The sequence below is a fragment of the Ostrea edulis genome, chromosome 3 (assembly GCF_947568905.1).
Source record: "Ostrea edulis chromosome 3, xbOstEdul1.1, whole genome shotgun sequence".
NCBI classification, from domain to species: Eukaryota; Metazoa; Mollusca; class Bivalvia; order Ostreida; family Ostreidae; genus Ostrea; species Ostrea edulis.
In genome coordinates this window covers 78,923,151-78,944,617 of record NC_079166.1, presented here as the reverse complement: position 1 = coordinate 78,944,617, position 21,467 = coordinate 78,923,151, and the positions used below count along the sequence as shown (strand labels likewise).

Here is a 21,467-nt window from a genome sequence, read left to right as displayed (position 1 = left end):
AATTTAAGTAGTCATTAAATTTTACAGGATCATCATTTACGTGACTTTTTCAATATAAATAACCCATATTTAAATTTTTTAGATGCGGACGAGTCTGAATCTCTAGAGGGACCTATCTCAAAGAATGAATGTTTGTCCGCACTTCAAAAAATGAAAAACGGAAAGTCACCAGGACTTGATGGATACACCGCCGAATTTTATAAATTTTTGTGGTCAGATTTGCATCCGTTTGTACTTAACTCCCTAAATTATGCTTACCACTCGGGTTCGTTCTCCATAACCCAGCGACAAGGCGTAATTACATGTTAACCCAAAGAAGGGAAACCAAAGGAATATATATATATAAAAAAAAAAAATGGCGACCGATTTCACTTTTAAATGTTGACTACAACATTGCATCATCTTGTTTGGCAAACCGAATGAAAAGAGTCCTAGATAAACTTATTAGTGAAACACAAACGGGTTTTTTTTTTTACAAGGTCGTTATATCGGGGAGAATACTAGGTTTTTATACGATTTAATTGAAAGATTAAATAAAGAAAAATTACCCGGGATACTTGTTTTAGTGGATTTCGAAAAAGCGTTTGATTCCTTGGAATGGAATTTTATTACAAAAACATTAGATTTTTTTGGATTTGGTCCATCGTTTGTGAAATGGTTCAAAACACTATATTCAGATATTTCATCTTCAGTGCTGAACAATGGACACTTTACAGATTTTTTCAGAATTAGTCGAGGAGTTCGTCAAGGGGACCCTCTTTCCCCCTATACATGTATATTTATCTTGGCGGTTGAACTTCTCAGTGCATCTATGAAATACAACCCTAATATAAAAGGGATTAAAGTAAGTGACACAGAATATCTAATCAGCCAATACGCGGATGATTCAGCTCTAACACTGGCAGATGATCTCAATAGCTTAAATTCATCACTTGATTGTTTAGAATCCTTTGCGCAATGTTCTGGTTTGAGAACAAACTTTCATAAAACACAAGCCGTCTGGATTGGGGTAAAAAGGGGCTGTGGTGAGGAGTACAAAACAAATCAAAATATAATTTGGAATCACGAAGGAAAATTCAAGCTTCTTGGTATTATATACGATTTAAAAAAAAGATGATTTCACTGAAGATAATTTTAAGGAAAAACTGCAATCAATGAAAAATTTGTTACATGACTGGGCGTTTAGAAACCTTACAATTATGGGTAAAGTCACGGTGATTAAAACACTAGCTTTGCCAATTCTTATTCATTGTTTATCTGTCCTTCCAGATCCTAAAACTAAATTATATGACGAGATTCAAAAACTTATTTTCAAATTTATCTGGAATAATAAAAATGACAAAATTAAGAGAAATATCATAATGAATGATAAAGATAAAGGTGGGTTGAAAGTCCCCCATATTCAATCTTTTGCGAAAAGCTTAAAACTCGCATGGATTAAAAAGTGTCTGAACCCAAATTGTAGGACATTATGGAAAATTTTATTATCAGATAAACTTGAGAAATGGGGATATTCAAATATTTGGCAACTTCGGAAAGAAGGTCTTTTGATTGCATCCAAAGAATGTAATAGTTTTTGGTGTAATACAATGAATGTATGGGGTGAAATTGTACAACATCGTACCACGGCCCCCTCAGAGATTCTAAAACAGCCACTTTGGCATAATAATGAAATATTAATAAATAAACAACAGGTTTGTAAAATATCTTGGATTAAAAAGGGGATTTTCTTTATCAACGATCTCACCGACGCACAAGGAAATTTTCTCTCGTTTACAAATTTTCAAGAAAAATTCGAACTAAAGACAAATTTCTTAACGTATAATGGAATTATATCAGCAATCCCAAAACGTTGGAGAGAACTTATAAAACAATTTCCCTATAATAATGAAATGTATGACAGTTATATTGTAAAATTACAAAATGCGACAAGGGTATCGAATATTTTTTTTACCCTGTTTTTATGTCATCCGTCGTCGAGACCCCATGGAAGGTAAAACAGAAGTGGGAGGAGAAATTGTCGATAAAATTTGATGAAAATGAATTGGAGCATTACTTTATGATTCCACATCATGTCACAATGAGCACAGAACTCGTCACTTTTCAATTTCACATTTTACATAGAATACTTTCTACAAATTCAAAGCTTTTTGTTTTTAAATTACTAGACATCGAATTGTGTTCATTTTGTCATGAAACTAAAGAGAAAATAATTCATTTATTTTGTGAATGTCAGCATGTACGAAATATCTGGATTGTACTTCAGCAAAAGCTGGCAGAATTATGTGGTGTTGATGTATGTTTTAATGAACAAACAGTTATCTTTGGATATAATCGCAAAACGTCCGTGAACTACAGAGCAATTAATCTACTGATACTGTTAGCTAAAAGGTTTATATATATCTATAGATGTCAATATACGTTACCAAATGTGAAATCCCTGTTTGAATATATAAAACATTTTAGGTGTATTGATATCTGCTCCTCCCACTCATTAGGATTACGAAAAGAAAATGAGATTAAAGAGAGCTGGCAGATCATCTCAAAAATCTTATAAATGTTATAGTTTGTATGTAAAGGTATATATGTATGTATATTTGTATGTATATGCAATTTGAAAATTAATATGAATGTTCTCTGTGCATAGATTGAGAATAAAAATATAAAAAACAATTATTTTTTTTTTTTTTTTACTATTTTCTGTCATTTTTAATATGGTTAAGTATAAATAAAATGACGCAAAAGTTAAAGTTCTTTTCTTCTTTTTTTTCTTCTTCTTTTTTTTTAAAATGTAAGTTCTCCCAATAAAAGTAATTCGGTTAAATGATTTTGTCATTTATTTCTGCGAGAAATTACTGCATGCTTGGATTCTTTTATCGTTTACATTTTTTTTTTTTTTATAGAAGAGACCACAATTTACCTTAAATTTTATAATTTTAGAGAAGGGGAGGGGGGGGGGGGTGCGCCGGCTGCGCCCCCTTAAATCCGCCAGTGACTTGTATTTTACTAAATATATTATAAGCTGCATATAGATTCTACATAAGTTTATTGTAAGAAGAAAATGATCAATTTTTTTTTGAGGATGTAATCTGCCTTTTGACGATTATAATATCCATGAAGCTTTCTACCTAAATTGTGAAACTCACGGTTCCTGGGTCAGGTTTCATTCAGGCCCCTAAAGCGGGGCCAATGACTAAATGCTCGATCATGTGTAAGCTTTGCCACTCCTTAATCATTTCGGGCTCGGAATTCAAAAATATATATACAACCGGAAGTGAACAAAGAAAACAGGCGAACCTTCGAGATTTTGGAATTATATTTCATTGTTTTCATCTAGAAACGACACCTTTCACAAAAGCAAAATGGTTTGAGAATTTTTGTTATTTTTTATAACAGTTACAGATGTATTTTGGGAAGAAGGATAGTTAGCTCATAGAGAAGAGAAAACAAAAATTGTATACGCGTGGTAACCATGTGCTTTCTGTTGAAAGAAACATGATGTCACACGCTCTCTTTACGTACATCATTCTGTGCTCTAATGATTAATGTGAAATAATGAAATAATGGATACATATAGTTTATTTTATGTTTAAATTAAATATTTGACTAAAAGTCTAAACGTGTATTTTGTTGTTTCAAAATGAAATCATTCATTCACTGGACACATTTTATAGAGTGAGCCTTTACATTTTTGTTTCAATGTTTGAAGTGTGACAAGTACTTTGAAACATTAGCATCTTCTGTGTGGTCAGACAAATTTGTTGGACATTTAGTGATTTAAAAAAAATATTGTAAATAAATAAATCGGGGAGACATGCTTACAGCACTAGTAAATATCGTTCAATTCATGATAAGGCCATTTCAACTTAATTAGTAGATTATCATCCAGGGTCACCAAAACTTATGGGGCGGATTGGAGGATTTAATTTTTTGAATTTTCATTTTCTGAAAAAAATATTAATGACAAACATTTTTGTCAACAGAACGTCAGAAGTCCATCATTTAATGCCAGATGGATATCAATCTATGCTTATTTCACAGACGAATACCAGGTTAAGATTTAATTTCAAACACAGAAAGATACCAAACTTCTTCAACCATAAAAACCATATCTATTTTCTTCACTTGGCTTTTCATGTTGCTATACCGGAAATGTAAACAGGAAGTGTAAATACCGGAGTCGGGCATGAAAGTTTTCTGGAAATCGCAAGTTTCGCAAAATAAAAAGAAATTAGGCGGGCCGATTTTTGAGGGGCGGGTGGGGGTGATAATCTATCAATTAAGTTGATTTGGCCTAATGTTGAAATTCTCGCATTATAAAGATAAATGTTTCAATTTGCTACTTGTAACTCTCAGTCTCTACTCACCCAAGTAGCTTTTAAATGGCATTTCATTCTCTTCACAATCTGAATAGGTCTCTACAGTGATTCATTTTGAAAATGGTTATCATGAGTCCAGTGGACTCCCCTTGATTACAATAATGAGTCCCATGCTAAAATCAATGAGTTCGAATTTCATTCCTAGAAACAAACAGCCTGACAATCACAGGTATAAACAAACCAAGTTAAGGAAGAAGCTTACTGTTGCAGTTAGTGATGGGCAATCGGACCAAAAACCATAATCGATTATCGTCAATAATCGGACACAAGTAATCGATTAATAATCGATTATAATCGGAATTGGCATTTAAGTGTTTTCCCCTCAAATTAGATGTAACAGTATCATTAAATGTATGGAAACAACATTTGAATTCTTTTTTGTTTCATTTGTTCACAGGTAAATATATCTGGATTCCAATATATCAAGTGATGGAATTTATCTATAATCTCATTGTATCAAAGATATCAGAGATAGGCTCCTTTATTTGACTGTTGAATGTCATTGTTGTTACCGTCCTTCATATCTCCCGCCATTTTGTTTGCTTATTTTTGATCGGGTTTGACATACAGAAAATAAAATTTGAACAAAGTTGAAGTGATTTCCGGATTTTGTTTGGTCAACGATGTCGGCGACTTTTATTTTGTAATCGATTAGTAGCATCGTAGGTCTCTGAACGACCGACAATCGATCATCGGCGACAATCGTTTCATCACTAGTTGCAGTCTTCACGAAAACATTTAAAACTTGCTGGCCAGTCGGACCAGTGAACTGTCTGAATTTACTGGCCCACAGTGAAATTTACTGGCCCCCCAAATTTTCATAGTACATGTTTATCTCATACATTAAGGAATGAATTGTAAAACTACAATTAATTTTCTGAAACTATCCTTATAACTCATATTCATATCCACCCTAAGACATCCTTTCTGTCGATACCAGAAAAACAACACTGTACACGGTATTTTCTCTCTCTCTCTTTGCCCGCAACAACTACAAATTCACGTATTTTTCACAAACGAAACCTTTGGAAGTAGCCTTCTCTACCAACATCAAATGTAAACAATTGATTAATTCTATAAACTATAGAAATTGCATAAAATCAGAGATAACTGCGATTGACGAAGTTCATTTTAATTGGACAATGCAATAAAGCAGCAGTTACCGCGATAGTCTGGTTCCCGCCCCCGCCACTCCTTGATCACTTGTTTTGGGGACCCCAAAACGAGTGATCAAGGAGTGGCGGGGGCGGGAACCAGACTATTACCACAATACAGAACGCGGGCATTTTTGTTGTTTCAATAAGTTGTTCGTTGAATATTCACGTCCTCAACGTACAAGTTATCTTGACAATTACAAGTATAGTTATTGTTCTAAATAAACAAACCACGATGTCAAAACACTTACTTTATGTGCTATTTATTGTTTTATTGTGATGGTAATTTAAGTAAATAAAACGTTTAGAATATCTCAGGGTTCCAACTTTATGTTTAATGTGACTTATAAAAAGTCTACAAGCCCATCAGACTTCCTGATTTCTTATTTTAACTGACCCGACCCTAAAATTCACTGGCTTCGGTCTTCGGACCACTGAGTTTTCGTGAAGACTGTACTTTTGGCACCCCCTTCTAGAGAATAAATATTTTGATTTCTATTACAAGCCATAATTCATTTGCAGAAAATTCTTATTCGTTGTTCATATTGCAGAATGATATTCAGATGAAAAATTTCTCGAGACCAAGTTCATGCAACAGATCAATCAACATGATCAATGATTTGAATTTTGAAAGTGTTACATTGTAAATTTTGTGAAACCATCCAATCCACTGACACAAATAAGTTTATGATCCACCAAGTTCATGTGTCTGCTTAAAGTTGAATGCTGGAAGTTTTTATTTAGTGATTCCCACAGCAGCTTCAAAGGGGCAGGGAAAATTAGTACCTCAGACCAGGGCAGAAGGGAACCCTTGCTTGGTTCGGGGTATTAAACATCACATCCCCACAAGTCAAGGTTTTGTGATTTGGAATTGTATTTGTTCATGAAAATGCTCGATGTACTCTTCAAAAATTGTACAATTATAAAGCAAAGTAACAATGAATGAAATAATTCTTTTTAATCTGTTGCCAGGGAAACAAAGCCCAGTGGGTAGTAATTTTATATGGTTTCTTAAATGTTTATGGTCCAAATATTATGTTTAAAGTGAAATTTTTCTGACGTAGACCTTGTAAAGCTGCTCAATATGCATTTTTTGTTGCCATGGCAACCAATTTAAATTTTATTAAAGATATAAAAAGTAATATTTTTTGTATTTTGAAATAAAAATTTTCTACCAACTAGTATAATCTTAAAGATAATACTCTTTCTAAGAATTCTACCAGCTTTTTACCCCATAAGTTTGCCTCGATTAGTTTTTATAACAATAATATTCCCGTTTGTACAAAGATCACGTAAATGTAAAACATCACAAAATTAAGCCCATCTGGTCAAAAAACAACACGGCCGATTTTTTTAAAAAGTCAATTTTCAAAAGATAAATTCCTACTGAATATACTGATATGCAACGTGACTTTGTTTGCTACATGTCAAAATGTCGCAAACCTTACCTTAAGTTATTTGTTACTCATAAATGAAAATATTTTAACTCCTGTTTTTGTTAACTATACAGTTGATCGAGTACATGCAATTCCCCATCACTTAAAATTTTCGTACGGAAGAAAAACACTGAAAAACGTCATTTGAAAGTTTAATTGAAGCTGCGCGATGTTTCAGGAATTTCTGTGCCTTGTTTTGAAATATTGCACAGAGTCAATTTACACCAGAATCATGGTTAATTGATATGGATTAAGTTATATTTTACCCGTATATATTAAAAATTTATTTTGATACGGTAAAATAGTCTTGTCACACGATCTCTGCGAAATTGAGTTGTCTCTCTTGTTTATCTGATTTACATATCGCTAATTATAGATATTATACCTAACAACTTTTGACGTATCAGAAGAATTTTAATAATCTTCTAGATCTAATTAAGAATGTTATTTCCATAGATGAATACTTCGTGTTCGTGTTTTAAAAATGAATTTTCCAAGTATATTTGTGTGCAACATGGCCGGGGAATTACTACACAAATTGATAATAAAACTGACATTTCTCTTGTGATAAAAGCAGTGAAGGAATGGTGTGCCACGAAATGACATGGGTGTCAAATGGCTTTTCTCAAACTGCTCATAATAACCCCTTCATACTTCTTGGGGTACACAAGAGCGCGTGCCAATCCGCGCATTTAGCTAGCTATGTTCACTTCAGTCGTGTACCGATTATAAGTGGTTCACGTAAAAGCAAAACGGTAAATGCATATATATAGTGATGAAAAGAAAACAGTCACCATTTTTTTTTCAAATTGAAAAACTTGTCACAATATCGTACCGAACAAATTTCGCGAGATTGAAGTAGTATAAACTTTTTTTGAAAATGATATCATACTTGGACAGTTTCTACGGATGTTTACCGTTATCACGTGCTTCCAATTATCGGATTAGAAACAAGTGATCAATTACGATCTGTTTAATTTACCTGGTCAAATACTGCATGATTATGATCTAAAACGAACTTCACAAAACAGACGTTTGTAATTGGGGTACAAAAAGGGGAATTTTTGTGTTGTCTTCAATGGCTAAAGGGCGACGATTTTTTGTTTCAAATTTGGGAAAGGGCAGAGGGGCGGCAGCAAAAGGCGGCAGGGCGGGGCGCCCCTCTGAAACTGTTTAAGGGAATCCCTATTATTCCTAGCTACTTTGTTCATGTCATTTAGTTTTTCTATGTTCTGTGCAAATGCTGCAATAAATAATTTTGTCTCCATTTTCTTCATTTTTCTCAAATCTTAGCCAAGAATAAAGTGTAAGCCATTTTTGGTGACATTTTTTTCACCTTTCGAATTTTCGTTTTCAGGACCGACGTTTGATTTCGGGGACTCCATGTTTTTTTTTTACCCGTAGTTACTGATAATATTATCATTCACATCACTTTACAAAAATGTTGTTAACTTGTTAATATATAAAATAAAAACAAAATTCGGCGAAATCGGATTATGTGCGAGGTAATTCTAGTTCCCAGTTTTGTTTACCCGCCGTAATGCCATATATATTATTTGATTTCATTGGTTAATGCAATGCGAGTTGACCAATGAAATATCATAATTCTTCATTCGGAATATCTCGGGTGTGTAGTACGTTCTGAAGCTTAGATTTTGTACTAATTACTGAGGAGAAAATGAAAACATTTTCATATCATTTCAAATTTTTATGATGCGCTGAGATGCACAGTTATTGAAACCATGCGTTCCGAGCAAATTCAATGTGCGATTTACGGAGAACGCACACCAAAAGGAATCACTGTCTCTATATCATTCTCTGATTTTGAACCTATGCCGCAGGTAATTAAACTCTGATTGAGAGGAGAATGAAGTGTTTACACTGACAGTTCTATAAGTTTCAACAACGACATTGTTCCCCCTGTTTCATACCTTGTGAAACGTACTGTGTGACTTTGTCAGTCAAGCTTGTGTTTTCGTGTGAGGATTGATGGAAGGTTTTACATGGGACTGAACTCTGGAATGATATAAGATGACTTTGTTTTCTCTTCATACTTTAAGAATTTGAATCCTGTCTTACCTATTTCCTGATAAAATAAATGGCTGATGCTTGAACCATGAAAACTTTGTATGTATGAACTGACTGGTAGAAACACAATTTATTGGGATTATCAAAATTTTGTGAATCATATTCACTGAGTCTAATGAGATTTTAAAAACTCGGAAGTTTCTCTGAAATTTACTTGCCTACAGCCAAATGCCCAAGATATTTCTAAATATTTACTAGCCCTTGTATCCTGGATATCAGCTGATGGGATTTTTCAGCCCCTGAACAATTAAATTGTGTAGTCATCAAGAAATGCGTACATGTATATATACATGCACCATTATACTGATGAATTTGAATATGAGCAAATTCTTATTATTTTTGTTTAGGTGTCACTTAATCCTGTACAGATCTTCAATGCAGGCGCTGAGGAAGAGAAAGCAGAAACTGCTCGATTGGTCAGTACACTATCAGCTGGATGAACTTAGACTTAATTGTATTAAGTTTTGATGAACAATGTTTTTTACCAGTATTTACAATATATACTATTTCTTGTAGATTTTTTCTTCTTCATGAAATTGAATGAAGAATGTGGAAAATAATGATAATTTGATAATTGATAAATAAAACCCAAAAAATGAAAAGAAAAACAACAAAGGAAAATGTATATTTGTATAAAAACTGTGATTATGTTTTCCTTTTTCATTCCATACAGTCCTCCTTTGTTGGAGCCATAGCTATTGGGGACCTGGTGAAGAGCACTTTGGGCCCTAAAGGAATGGTAAGCTCTGCTGCTTTATAAGGAGACTTGAGCAGTTTTAGCATTGCAATTAGTAGGTCACTATCATCTGGAACAGATTTGAAAAGATATTATATAATATTCACTGATATTTTCTCTACCTGTGCAGATGACACAAAACTGTCTAAAATACAGACCCACAAACAAATGGTTTGCTTTTGTTTTTGCAAATGAGGTTATTTTTGTCTGAGTTCCGTTGAATCAATAGTTATCAAATAATTAAAGTGCAGATTCTATTCTGTATCAAGGTCATATATAGATTTGAAGAGTCGCTGTAAGTTGTTTGCGGATACAACAGCGACTCTTCAAATCTATATATGATCTTGACACAGATTCAGAGTCACCTCATCATCCCGTGAAAACAACAAAAGTCAGTGATTTTACAGTATTTTTAGCTCACCTGAACCGAAGGTTCAAGTGAGCTTTTCTGATCGCTTTTTGTCCGTCGTCTGTCTGTCCGTCTGTCTGTTAAACTTTTCACATTTTCGACTTCTTCTCCAGAACCACTGGGCCAATTTCAACCAAACATGGCCAAAAGCATCCTTGGGTGAAGAGCTTTCAAGTTTGTTCAAATGAAGGGCCATGTCCCTTTCAAAGGGGAGATAATCACAAAAATGCAAAAATAGGGTGGGGTCATTTAAAAATCTTCTTCTCAAGAACCACAGGGCCAGAAGAGCTGAAATTTACCTGAAAGCTTCCTAACATATTGCAGATTCAAGTTTGTTCAAATCATGGCCCCCGGTGGTAGGATGGGGCCACAAGAGGGGATCAAAGTTTTACATACAAATATATAGGGAAAATCTTTAAAAATCTTCTTCTCAAGAACCACTAAGCCAGAAAAGCTGAGATTTACATGAAAGCTTCCTGACATAATGCAAATTCAAGTTTGTTTAAATCATGGGCCCCTGGGGTTGGATGGGGCCACAATAGGGGATCAAAGTTTTACATACAAATATATAGGAAAAATCTTTCAAATTCTTCTTCTCAAGAACCACTGAGTCAGAGAAGCTGATTTTTACATGAAAACTTTCTGACATAGTGCAGATTCGAGTTTGTTCAAATCATGGCCCCCGGGGATAGGATGGGGCCCCAAGGGGGGATCAAAGTTTTGCACACAAATATATAGGGAAAAACTTTAAAAATCTTCTTCTCAAAAACCACTACGCCAGAAAAGCTGAGATTTACATGAAAGCTTCCTGACATAATGCAGATTCAAGTTTGTTTAAATCATGGGCCCCGGGGGTTGGATGGGGCCACAATAGGGGATCAAAGTTTTACATACAAATATATAGGAAAAATCTTTCAAATTCTTCTTCTCAAGAACCATTGAGTCAGAGAAGCTGATTTTTACATGAAAACTTTCTGACATAGTGCAGATTCAAGTTTGTTCAAATCATGGGCTCTGGGGGTTGGATTCCCGGGGCCACAAGGGGGATCAAAGTTTTACATACAAATATATAGTTAAAATCTTTTTCTCAAGAACCATTGAGCCAGAAAAGCTGATTTTTACATGAAAACTTTCTGACATAATGCAGATTCAAGTTTGTTCAAATCTTGGCCCTCGGGAGTTGGATGGGGCCACAATAGGGGATCAAAGTTTTACATACAAATATATAAGACCAACGACAAAAATTGTTGAGTTTCCGCTAATGTTCCAGGAAAAAATAGGGTAGGTAGATAATAAATAAATTTTATCATTTTTTTTAAATTTTATTTTTTCAAAGTATGCAAAAACATTGTAAACTCTAACAAGTTAAATGTTCTATTGAATTTTACACTTTCAAAATAAAATTTTGCTTAAATTGCATTGCAAGTAAACTTCCAATCATAACATTTCACCTGTTATTGGCTGAGGATAATTTCTAAATGTTTTATAAGAAATAATATTTTTCAATAAAACATCTAGCATAAAACACAAAAGTTAACTCCTTTATGCCACTATGCTATACAAGTACCAGCTATATGGTTTCTACATTCAGATTGGTTGTCATGGGAATACTACTATTGGATATGTTTGACAGGAAAATGATGTGATGGTTTTGAAAAAAATATTAAATCATCACCAAAATATCAACGTCATTAACATATTTTAAGTTTATTAATACATTTCTGAATGTATTTTCACAATCTTAAGAAGGAACAAGGGTACTAAGACAGTCTGGGCAGATCCCACTTATCCTAGTGGGATCCAACTCTCTTCCAGCTAAAACTTTTACTGGACATAAATTTTTGTTTTAAAAAAAATCTGCACATCTTTTTTTCCTCTCGGCTGTCACCAGCCATCAACAACTCGGATGCGTTCACTGCTTTATTTGCGGCCTTTTTCATAGTGTTTTCAGTTGGAACTGCAGCAGAAACCATGGATGTGCATACAAATTTGACAGACTAGACATTCATGTCTGTCACTCTGCATCATGACCTCCATATAAAACTAGGGTCCCCGTGTATATACAGCAATGCCCGCTGAAGTGATAGCATAAGACAGTGCATGGCTATAAACAGGTTGGGAACACTTCCCCTATAGCAAGATATTCTTGCTAAAACGCGATTATCCCTCTTTAGCGAGAAATAAACATTACCATAAACAGGTGTTTTGGCGTCTTTATTGAAAATAATTGCAAATCCTGTGCAGCGCTGAATAAGTGCGACACGCACTCAACATGATGCGAATTGTTTCTATGAAATTGACAACATAGTCATGAAATTGCATATCAAAGTTGCTGCGTAAGAGGGAAGCAGTCCGAAATCCAATACACATCGTGAGTGTTTTTGTTTTGATTAATATATTTGCAGAAGTATCAGACATTTTAGCACTTTTTCTTCTTTTCACGTGAATCACGAAGAGATGTACTCCACGGGTGTTTTTCTTGGTTGTACGGGATATATTTATTCTCGCTAGAGAGGGATAATCGCGTTTTAGCGAGAAAATCTTGCTATAGGGGAAGTGTTCCCAACCTGATAAATAGCCACCGTCTAAAAACACCATAGGGGTTGGCAATTTTAACAAAAGAAAGTCTACTATGGAAACATGACACTTGGCTAAGTTTCTCGACTGTCTGTTAACTTCAATTGTTAAATCACCGTTGCGTGAGGCACGCATGGAGGTACTAACCACTAGGTCAACCATCATGCCATGCTGTTAGTTACAAACATTATCAATGTTGTTGAAACGCTTGAGACAATACCATACAATTTTGTACATCATTAAAGCGTTTGAATGCCTTCATCTCAATGTCTAACTAAAATGAAAACCAAGAACAGGGAATATATTTTTTTCGGGAAAATGACGATTTTTTTTTTAAAATATCGGAAAAAAAATTCTAGGGTCGGGGCTATAATTTAGGGTCTGTCAGGTTAGCGGAAACACAACACATTTTATCAGTGGCCTATGGAAAATCTTTAAAAATCTTCTTCTCAAGTACCACTGAGCCAGAAAAGCTGATATTTACATGAAAGCTTTATGACATATTTTAGATTTTAGTTTGTTAAAATCATGGCCCCCAGGGGTAGGATGGGGTCATAAGGGGAGATCAAAGTTTTCCATACAAATATATAGGGGAAAATCTTTAAATGTGAGCCCAGGTGATTTAGGTGAGCGATGCAGCCCTTGGGCCTCTTGTACTTGTTTAATATCACATGTACGTTTGGCACTATTCAACACAAAACTCACTACATTTAAAGGTCTCTTGGAACATTTGCTTTACTGAATACTTTTACAGTTTGTTATTTATTTAACAGGATAAAATCTTGCAAAGTTCTGGTGGAATAGAAGTCACAAATGATGGAGCCACTATTTTGAAATCCATAGGCATAGACAACCCAGCAGCAAAAATTTTAGTGGGTAAGTGACTAGTGTGTAATGTTGTCAAAGACAGAAACCAAAATGTTAGTGAATTAGTCACAAGTGTATAGAATCATCGTACAGAACCCAGCAGCAAAAATCTTAGTGGTTAAGTAACTTTTTCAACACCAATCTTGGGGGGGGGGGGGGGGGGGGTTAAAGCCCATTTTTGCAACTGGAATCAAGGACTCAATTCAAACGTATGTTAAACAAGTGTTGAGATCTCTATCATTCTATAGGAATATCTAAGGTCTGGATATTTCTAATATGTATCCAGTTGTAAAGTTACATTGAAGGAGTTTTGCATCAAAGTGGTGCATTTCGCAGAGAAGTGCATTGCAATGAAATAACCATGTTTTTTTTTTTTTTGAGAAATGAAATGAAGAAACGAAATTCATTTATTGACAGGGTTCCAAATTACCACTCGCCCACTTGCATTGGCGACTATACTTTGCTTGTGGGTACCCCAAATTTTTGTTCTCATCGCCCACTTTGCAACCATAATTGACCGATCAACATTTTTCTTTCCGACTGATCCAAGTCCTAATATAAACAAAGTTCAATTTCCAGTTGAGATTTTACCTTTGCGAGATATCAAACCTTCCTGATCCAAAACATAAACCAGAAGTTGAACACCGCAACAGTTATACTTTAAATGAAAAGATAGTGTCTGGTTTTATCAAAGTGAAAAGAAGGGGAGAATATGGCCCGATGACGGTGAAAAGGGGGTGCTGTGTGTGCAAAACATGACATGACAGGTCCAATCATTATGACAGCTTGTCGTGAGTTATAAACTTGACAGCATTGTAAAGCTGAGAACTTTCGAAATCACATAAAAAGTCTGAAGATGAGTGTGTTGAAGTAAGATGCCGTGAAGATCATTAAGTCGATGAATTCTGATATTTTTGCTAGGTCAACGAAATAAAAGTGGAAATGAGTGAGGGAGCGAGAGAGAAAGAGAGAGAGAGGGGGGGTGTTTGAAACAACATTATGAAAGTGGAAATATAATTTAAATATTGATATTTTAATATTTGAATAAATTGCAATGTGACCTGATGTTTCTTTTTTCTTGTAAAAAAAAAAAACAGCCCACATGTTATTCAAATTCTTAAGTGTGGTCTACTAAGATTGCATGTGGACTAAAATGATTTTTTATTCAGGGGCCCACTTGGCCCCTAAGGTATTTAGTCAAAGTTGGAACTCTGATGGATTGTAATGAACAAGGAAAAGTGTTACTTTATCAAATTTGAAGTTTTGTTCACATTCTAGAGAAATGACTTATGATCTTATGGATATTGTTATCGTATAACTGATGGACAGGGTAAAGCTGGGAAGATACTGAGGGAGTCAGCCAAGAAAGAGAGGGAGAGTGTTTTGTATTTCATGAGATACTGGTTATTATTTTCAGACATCTCCAAAGTCCAGGATGATGAGGTGGGGGATGGGACAACCTCTGTGGTGGTACTGGCCAGCGAGCTTCTGAGGGTAAGAGGAGGGGACTGTATCTATATATTTCTTTTAATCAGTATTTTTACCTTTGATAACTTTACCAATTGAAATGATAGCCATTTCCTCATGGATGTGAGCAATGTGCGTATAAATCTTGATAGATGTAGAACAATTTTAACCGCTGGGAAATAGTCCAACAGAAGTGACAATTAAGTGTAAATGTAAAAATGATTTTAATTTTTGAAAATACACGAGAGTAAGAACAGCTACGCTTCACACCTCCATACTTTTCAAGAAGTACTACCATGCTCCACGAAGTATGCTGACGTGAAGCATTCAAGAAGAACTACCACGCTCCACGAAGTATGCTGATGTGAAGCATTCAAGTACTACCACGCTCCACGAAGTATGCTGACATGAAGCATTCAAGAAGTACTACCATGCTTCACGAAGGATGCTGAAGTGAAGCATTCAAGAAGTACTACCACGCTCCACAAAGTATGCTGATGTGAAGCATTCAAGAAGTACTACCATGCTCCACGAAGTATGCTGGCGTGAAGCATCGGAGTTTATGCCCTCATAAAGTTTCAAACATGAATTTAATATCTTGAATAACAGTCAGTTGATATATTTATTATCAATCTAAATTTGAATGTATAACGATAAATGCTCAGCTGCATTTCTTTCAATCCATCCATATTTACCATAAGCAAATTTCCCGGTAAAAAGAAGAAATCGATTGATTGTATAGGATATTATATCTTTTGAAAAGAAAGACTCAGAGTATCATACATAAAAATCGATGCAACTGTCTCTCAGATTTCGGACTCTTGTGTATATCTTTTTCTTTGATGATTAAGTTGATTCCGCTCGTCCAGTGGATTACTAATAGGAAATGTACAGAGCTACAGGTTTATTCAGATGCTGATTGTTTAATACACAAGTCGTGGTTTCGTTGTAGGAGTCGGAGTCCTTAATTTCCCAGAAGATTCACCCCCAGACCATTATATCCGGCTGGAGGAAGGCCACAGATGAAGCACGGCGAGCTCTGCAAAACTTTGCCAGAGACAATGGGTAAATTACAATATATATAATAACATGTATACACTCTGTTAAAACATACATGTACATTATTATTAAAGTTAACCTGCATCTGAGTGACCTTGAACCACTGATGTAGCTCTCAAATCCTCTTATTTTTCACAGTCTCATATACAATTCTGTTTTTTAATCAGTTTTGATTCACAAATTTGATCTTCATTCTCTACAGATGATATACATTGTACCTAAGTTACACTATCGTTTCATTCATTCTATACAGATGGTATGTACATTGTACCTAAGTTACACTATCATTTTATTTAGTTTTGTGGACATCCTTTTGTAGGTTAGTTATGTTGATGCATAACTTACGGAGACTTAGTTTACGTTCAGTCTCTATGAGCAAAATCTCAATTTTGCTGAGGACATGATTTGCAGTTAAATGCAGAACCGTGAAACAATGAAAAAATAATGTTTAGTCAAACATGAAGAAACTAGTGCTGCAGAATTAGCAGACAATGAATATAGTGCAGATTAAGCTGTAGGGAAAGTGAAAATAGTGCAGATTAAACTGTAGGGAAAGTGGAAATAGTGCAGATTAAACTGTAGGGAAAGTGAAAATAGTGCAGATTAAACTGTAGGGAAAGTGAAAATAGTGCAGATTAAACTGTAGGGAAAGTGAAAATAGTGCAGATTAAACTGTAAAGAAAGTGAAAATAGGGCAGATTAAACTGTAGAGAAAGTGAAAAGTACAGAAAGTGAAAATAGTGTAGATTAAACTGTAAGGAAAGTGAAAATAGTGCAGATTAAACTGTAATCTCTACCTAGAGTTGTCGTTCCTTGCTCTCACTTACACCTCTGTCAACGTCTCAAGGGTTTTACAAGATTTTTGTAAAATGGCACGTATGCTCAAATAAAAGTATGGTTTTGACTTCAGTTACAAAAATATACATGTATGTAAATAAATAAATACTGAGCAGATGTCAAGCATTGATTTGGGTTGAAACGTGAATATAGGGTAGTTCTATTGCACCAGGCCTATACATAGGTACATGAAGAATATATAGTAATGGAAAAAAATCTTCAAATAGTTTCTTGTGCTACATTTTCCCGATATATTATAAAGTAGTTCTTAGTTTTACTAGCCGTAAAAAAAGTGAATTTACATTTGGAATAACATTGCTTATTTTGAGATGTTAACAGAGGTATATGTGAATGTAAGGAATGATAACTCTGGGTAGAGATTGATTAAACTGTAGAGAGAATTAAGTTTGCTGCAAATTTTGTAATAGACATTGTAGTATTTTATAAGATCTATGATGGTTAACTGATAAATATATATGTAGATTTAGAAACTTTTGTAAAGTACTGTACTTCATGTTTATACAGAAGTACACTTAATGTACAAAAGAACCAGCTGAATTGTGTAGACGTGAACAACTGCCTCATTATTATATTGTGTAAAATGTTTAGTAAACAACTGCCTCATTATTATATTGTGTAAAATGTTTAGTAAAAAACTGCCTCATTATATCATATAAAATGTATAGTAAACAATTGCCTCATTATTATATTGTATAAAATGTATAGTAAACAGTTGCCTTATATCGTATAAAATGTATAGTAAACAACTGCCTCATTATTATATCGTATAAAATGTACAGTAAACAACTGTCTCATTATTATATCATGATATAAAATGAGTCGAATGATTATGAAACATTTTGTTGAATTAAATATACTTTGCATTTACATTAAACAGAAATAATGAGACGAAGTTCCGAGAAGACTTGATGAACATTGCTCGTACCACCCTCAGCTCAAAAATCCTCACTCAGTACAAAGACTACTTTGCTAATCTGGCTGTAGATGCTGTTCTTAGGTTAAAGGTAAGAAGAGGTTATGTAAATGAAAAAAAAAAATACCCACAACAAAACAAACAAAAAAACTTCTGTCAGTGTGGTTTAACTGGGAGTTTTCCTTTTCTAAGAAAGTTTCAGCATTTAGTTCATTGGATCCATGCAAGGGTTCCTTTAATTAACTTTTAGACTTATAAATAAAACATGAAAGGCCAACAATCTGATTTTAATCTTTAGCTCACCTAAGCCATAGACTCAACTGTGATCCTCATATCAAAATTTGACTGTCACCATTGTCACTTTTTGACTTCTTCAGGACCACACGCCAAATTTCAATTGAACATGTTCAACTTGATTCAAAGTATCCTCTGGAATTAAGTATTCTTAAACATTTGTTTAGATGAAGGGCCATGCTCCATATCAAAGGGAGATAATCGAGAAATAAAGCAAGGTGTTTAAAAATCATCTCAATAACCACCACACCTTTCAAGTGAAAATTTACGTGAAAGCTTCCTTTTAAAGTAAATTGGCACTCTCACGAACAACATGGACCAATTTGTCAAATTAAAATACATGTACAGGGTACAGACATCATTGTGGTGCAGATTTTTAAATCATGAATCCCAATGGCCACAGAAAATGGTTTTAAAATTTTAGATAAAAATATATAGGAGAAATTGTTGAGAATTTCTCCTAAAGAACCAGCAGCAAGGTGAAATGTGTCTAGTTGATAACACATCATCTTCATGTGGAAAAATCAGAATGTTTAGCGAGGATTTAATTTTGTCATTATTAGTGGTGGAGTCGAGTTGATATCACATCATCTTCATGTGGTAAAAATCAGAATGTTTAGCGAGGATTTAATTTTGTCAGTATTAGTGATGGTGTCGAGTTGATATCACATCATCTTCATGTGGTAAAAATCAGAATGTTTAGCGAGGATTTAATTTTGTCAGTATTAGTGATGGTGTCGAGTTGATATCACATCATCTTCATGTGGTAAAAATCAGAATGTTTAGCGAGGATTTAATTTTGTCATTAGTGGTGGTGTTGAGATCGCTAAAATTTAATATCGCTAACAATTTATTCCACATTAGAGGTGATGGCTATCTCTTGGAATTATAACATCGCTAAAATTAGCTCTCGCTAAATATATATACCCATAATTTATGGACAAATTTCTAAATCTGTGTCTCGCAAAAAAAATGCCACTCATACTGTACACGAAAGGTCTCAATATATTGATATATTTCTTAAATACTGCAGATGAACTTTTTGCCAAGTGCGGTATCTGTTTTATCTGGCCATGAACGTTAATCCATGATGTTTTTTTATCCAATAATTCGTTAAGGTGATAAGCGAGTTACAATGTATCAACAAACCAACCAACAAACAACAAAATGAATCTGTTGACTTCTAGCGGGAAAAAGAATATGTGCACTATATTTTGGAATGGTGTTTTGAAAAATATCCTATTGTACATCTCTGTCAGTGTCATAAGATTTACAACTTTTGTTTGAACAGGGCAGTGGTAATTTAGATGCTATTCACTTAATCAAGAAATCTGGAGGTGGCTTACAAGATTCTTACTTAGATGAAGGTAAGATTAGTAGACTTTTGTCATAGCCCTGCTTACAACTCCAGTGTTCATCTTGTGTTGGTAGATAGACAGTTTACAGATTACTGAATTACCTATGATGATATTTTGGATGTTGGATGAAATATTCTGTGCAACCTAAGCTTTATGCATATGCATGTATGTAATCAATGATTCTGTTTAGGGAAAATCCAATGAAGCCTAAAATATTTTTTTTGTATGTCATTTATTTTTTTCACAATAATAAACATTTACATATCAAGAACATATGATAATATAGTATATACATATTTCAAGCAAGTACAACTATATGTGTATATTTAGGAGTGCATATGTATATATAATGTGAAAGGTATTTTATTTCAGAGAGAGAGAGAGAGAGAGAGAGAGAGAGAGAGAGAGAGAGAGAGAGTAAAATATTAACAGTGGTGTATTTATATCCTGGCTTGATGATTATAGTCATCATCATTCTACAAATCTGAATCATGGAGTAGTTTTACATTCTGTAGTCTGGAGGAACTCTTATTTACATGATTTAAAAGTTCCCAGAATGTTTGGTACTTTTCTTTTTTGACCTTAAATGTGGTGTACCAGAATCATTAAACAAAGATGGCACTCCAACAACTTCATTGTTTTACCTGATGATCAGGTAGTTATAGAAATCAAAGGTGGCATCCAACAACTTCATTGTTATACCTGATGATCATCTAGTTATAGAAATCAAAGGTGGCATCCAACAACTTCATTGTTTTACCTGATGATCTTCTAGTTATAGAAATATACTGTTTTAAAGGTTTCCTTTTGGATAAGAAAATTGGCGTCAACCAGCCCAAGAGGATAGAGAATGCTAAGATTCTGATTGCTAACACACCAATGGACACAGATAAAGTCAAGGTACGGGTGTAAGAGTCATTCATTTGTACTTGTTGCTCAATATACCAGACTCTAACCAGCTGAATACATAAATTAATGCATTATGTTACAGTTTTTTTTAATCCTCTTTGAAAATTTGTGTTCATATGTGTAGTATCTTGGCACAACAGCATTCCATTTCAATTTTTTCATGATATGAAATGAAGATTTTCTGTTGTAGGTGTTTGGAACTAAAGTGAAAGTACAGATGTGTGTGTACATGTACTTGTAAACTGCAGATTTTCTGTTGTAGGTGTTTGGAACTAAAGTGAAAGTGGATGCAGTCTCTAAAGTAGCAGAATTAGAATTGGCAGAAAAGGAGAAAATGAGAGATAAAGTTAACAAAATCATCAAACATGGCTGTAATGTGTTCATCAATAGGTAAGTATTGTTATGTTTAGGGCTTACTGGACGGCGTGGATTAGTTTCCAGGAGTGAATGAGAACATGGTGATGTTACTGGACTACATTAATCGATCATGGTGAAACATTGTTGGTTAACACAGGGCATATCAGTCAATTAGTGGGAGTGTTAAGAGCAAGTTAAGCTGGCAGCCAAAGAAAGATCATCGTTTTGTTCAATGTTGTAGTGACACAGCAGGCAATTTTCGTAGAAATCAACAGTCAACTCTAAACTGTATGACAATAACAATGTAATAAAGTGTGCAGTTGTATGTGCTGCCATTAATCAAGATAAGTCGTAATGAATGATCAGCAGATATTTCAGAAATTCAGTACTGTTCTGTGTGTGTAAAACAGGTAGACTGTGTGTGGCAGACTAGAACAGACTCCACCTCTATAGAATGACTATGTATGTGTAAAACAGGCAGGCTGTGTGTGAAAGACTAGAACAGACTCCCACCTCTATAGAATGACTATGTATGTGTAAAACAGGCAGGCTGTATGTGATAGACTAGAACAGACCCCCACCTCTATAGAATGACTATGTATGTGT

General features: G+C 34.4%; 1 protein-coding gene across 1 annotated transcript in view; it reads left to right on the top strand.

Moving 5' to 3' along the window:
* The first annotated feature begins 3,240 nt into the window (after positions 1-3,240).
* Positions 3,241-21,467, top strand: part of LOC130052905 (T-complex protein 1 subunit beta-like) — a 30,125-nt gene continuing 11,898 nt past the window's right edge. The window contains exons 1-10 of the mRNA XM_056159102.1: positions 3,241-3,365; positions 9,405-9,473; positions 9,731-9,796; positions 13,553-13,655; positions 15,064-15,140; positions 16,066-16,178; positions 17,908-18,034; positions 19,529-19,604; positions 20,395-20,495; positions 20,767-20,894. Of these exons, the coding sequence (XP_056015077.1) occupies positions 3,363-3,365; positions 9,405-9,473; positions 9,731-9,796; positions 13,553-13,655; positions 15,064-15,140; positions 16,066-16,178; positions 17,908-18,034; positions 19,529-19,604; positions 20,395-20,495; positions 20,767-20,894 (863 nt within the window). The 5' untranslated portion in view covers positions 3,241-3,362. The remainder of the gene's footprint in view (positions 3,366-9,404; positions 9,474-9,730; positions 9,797-13,552; positions 13,656-15,063; positions 15,141-16,065; positions 16,179-17,907; positions 18,035-19,528; positions 19,605-20,394; positions 20,496-20,766; positions 20,895-21,467) is intronic.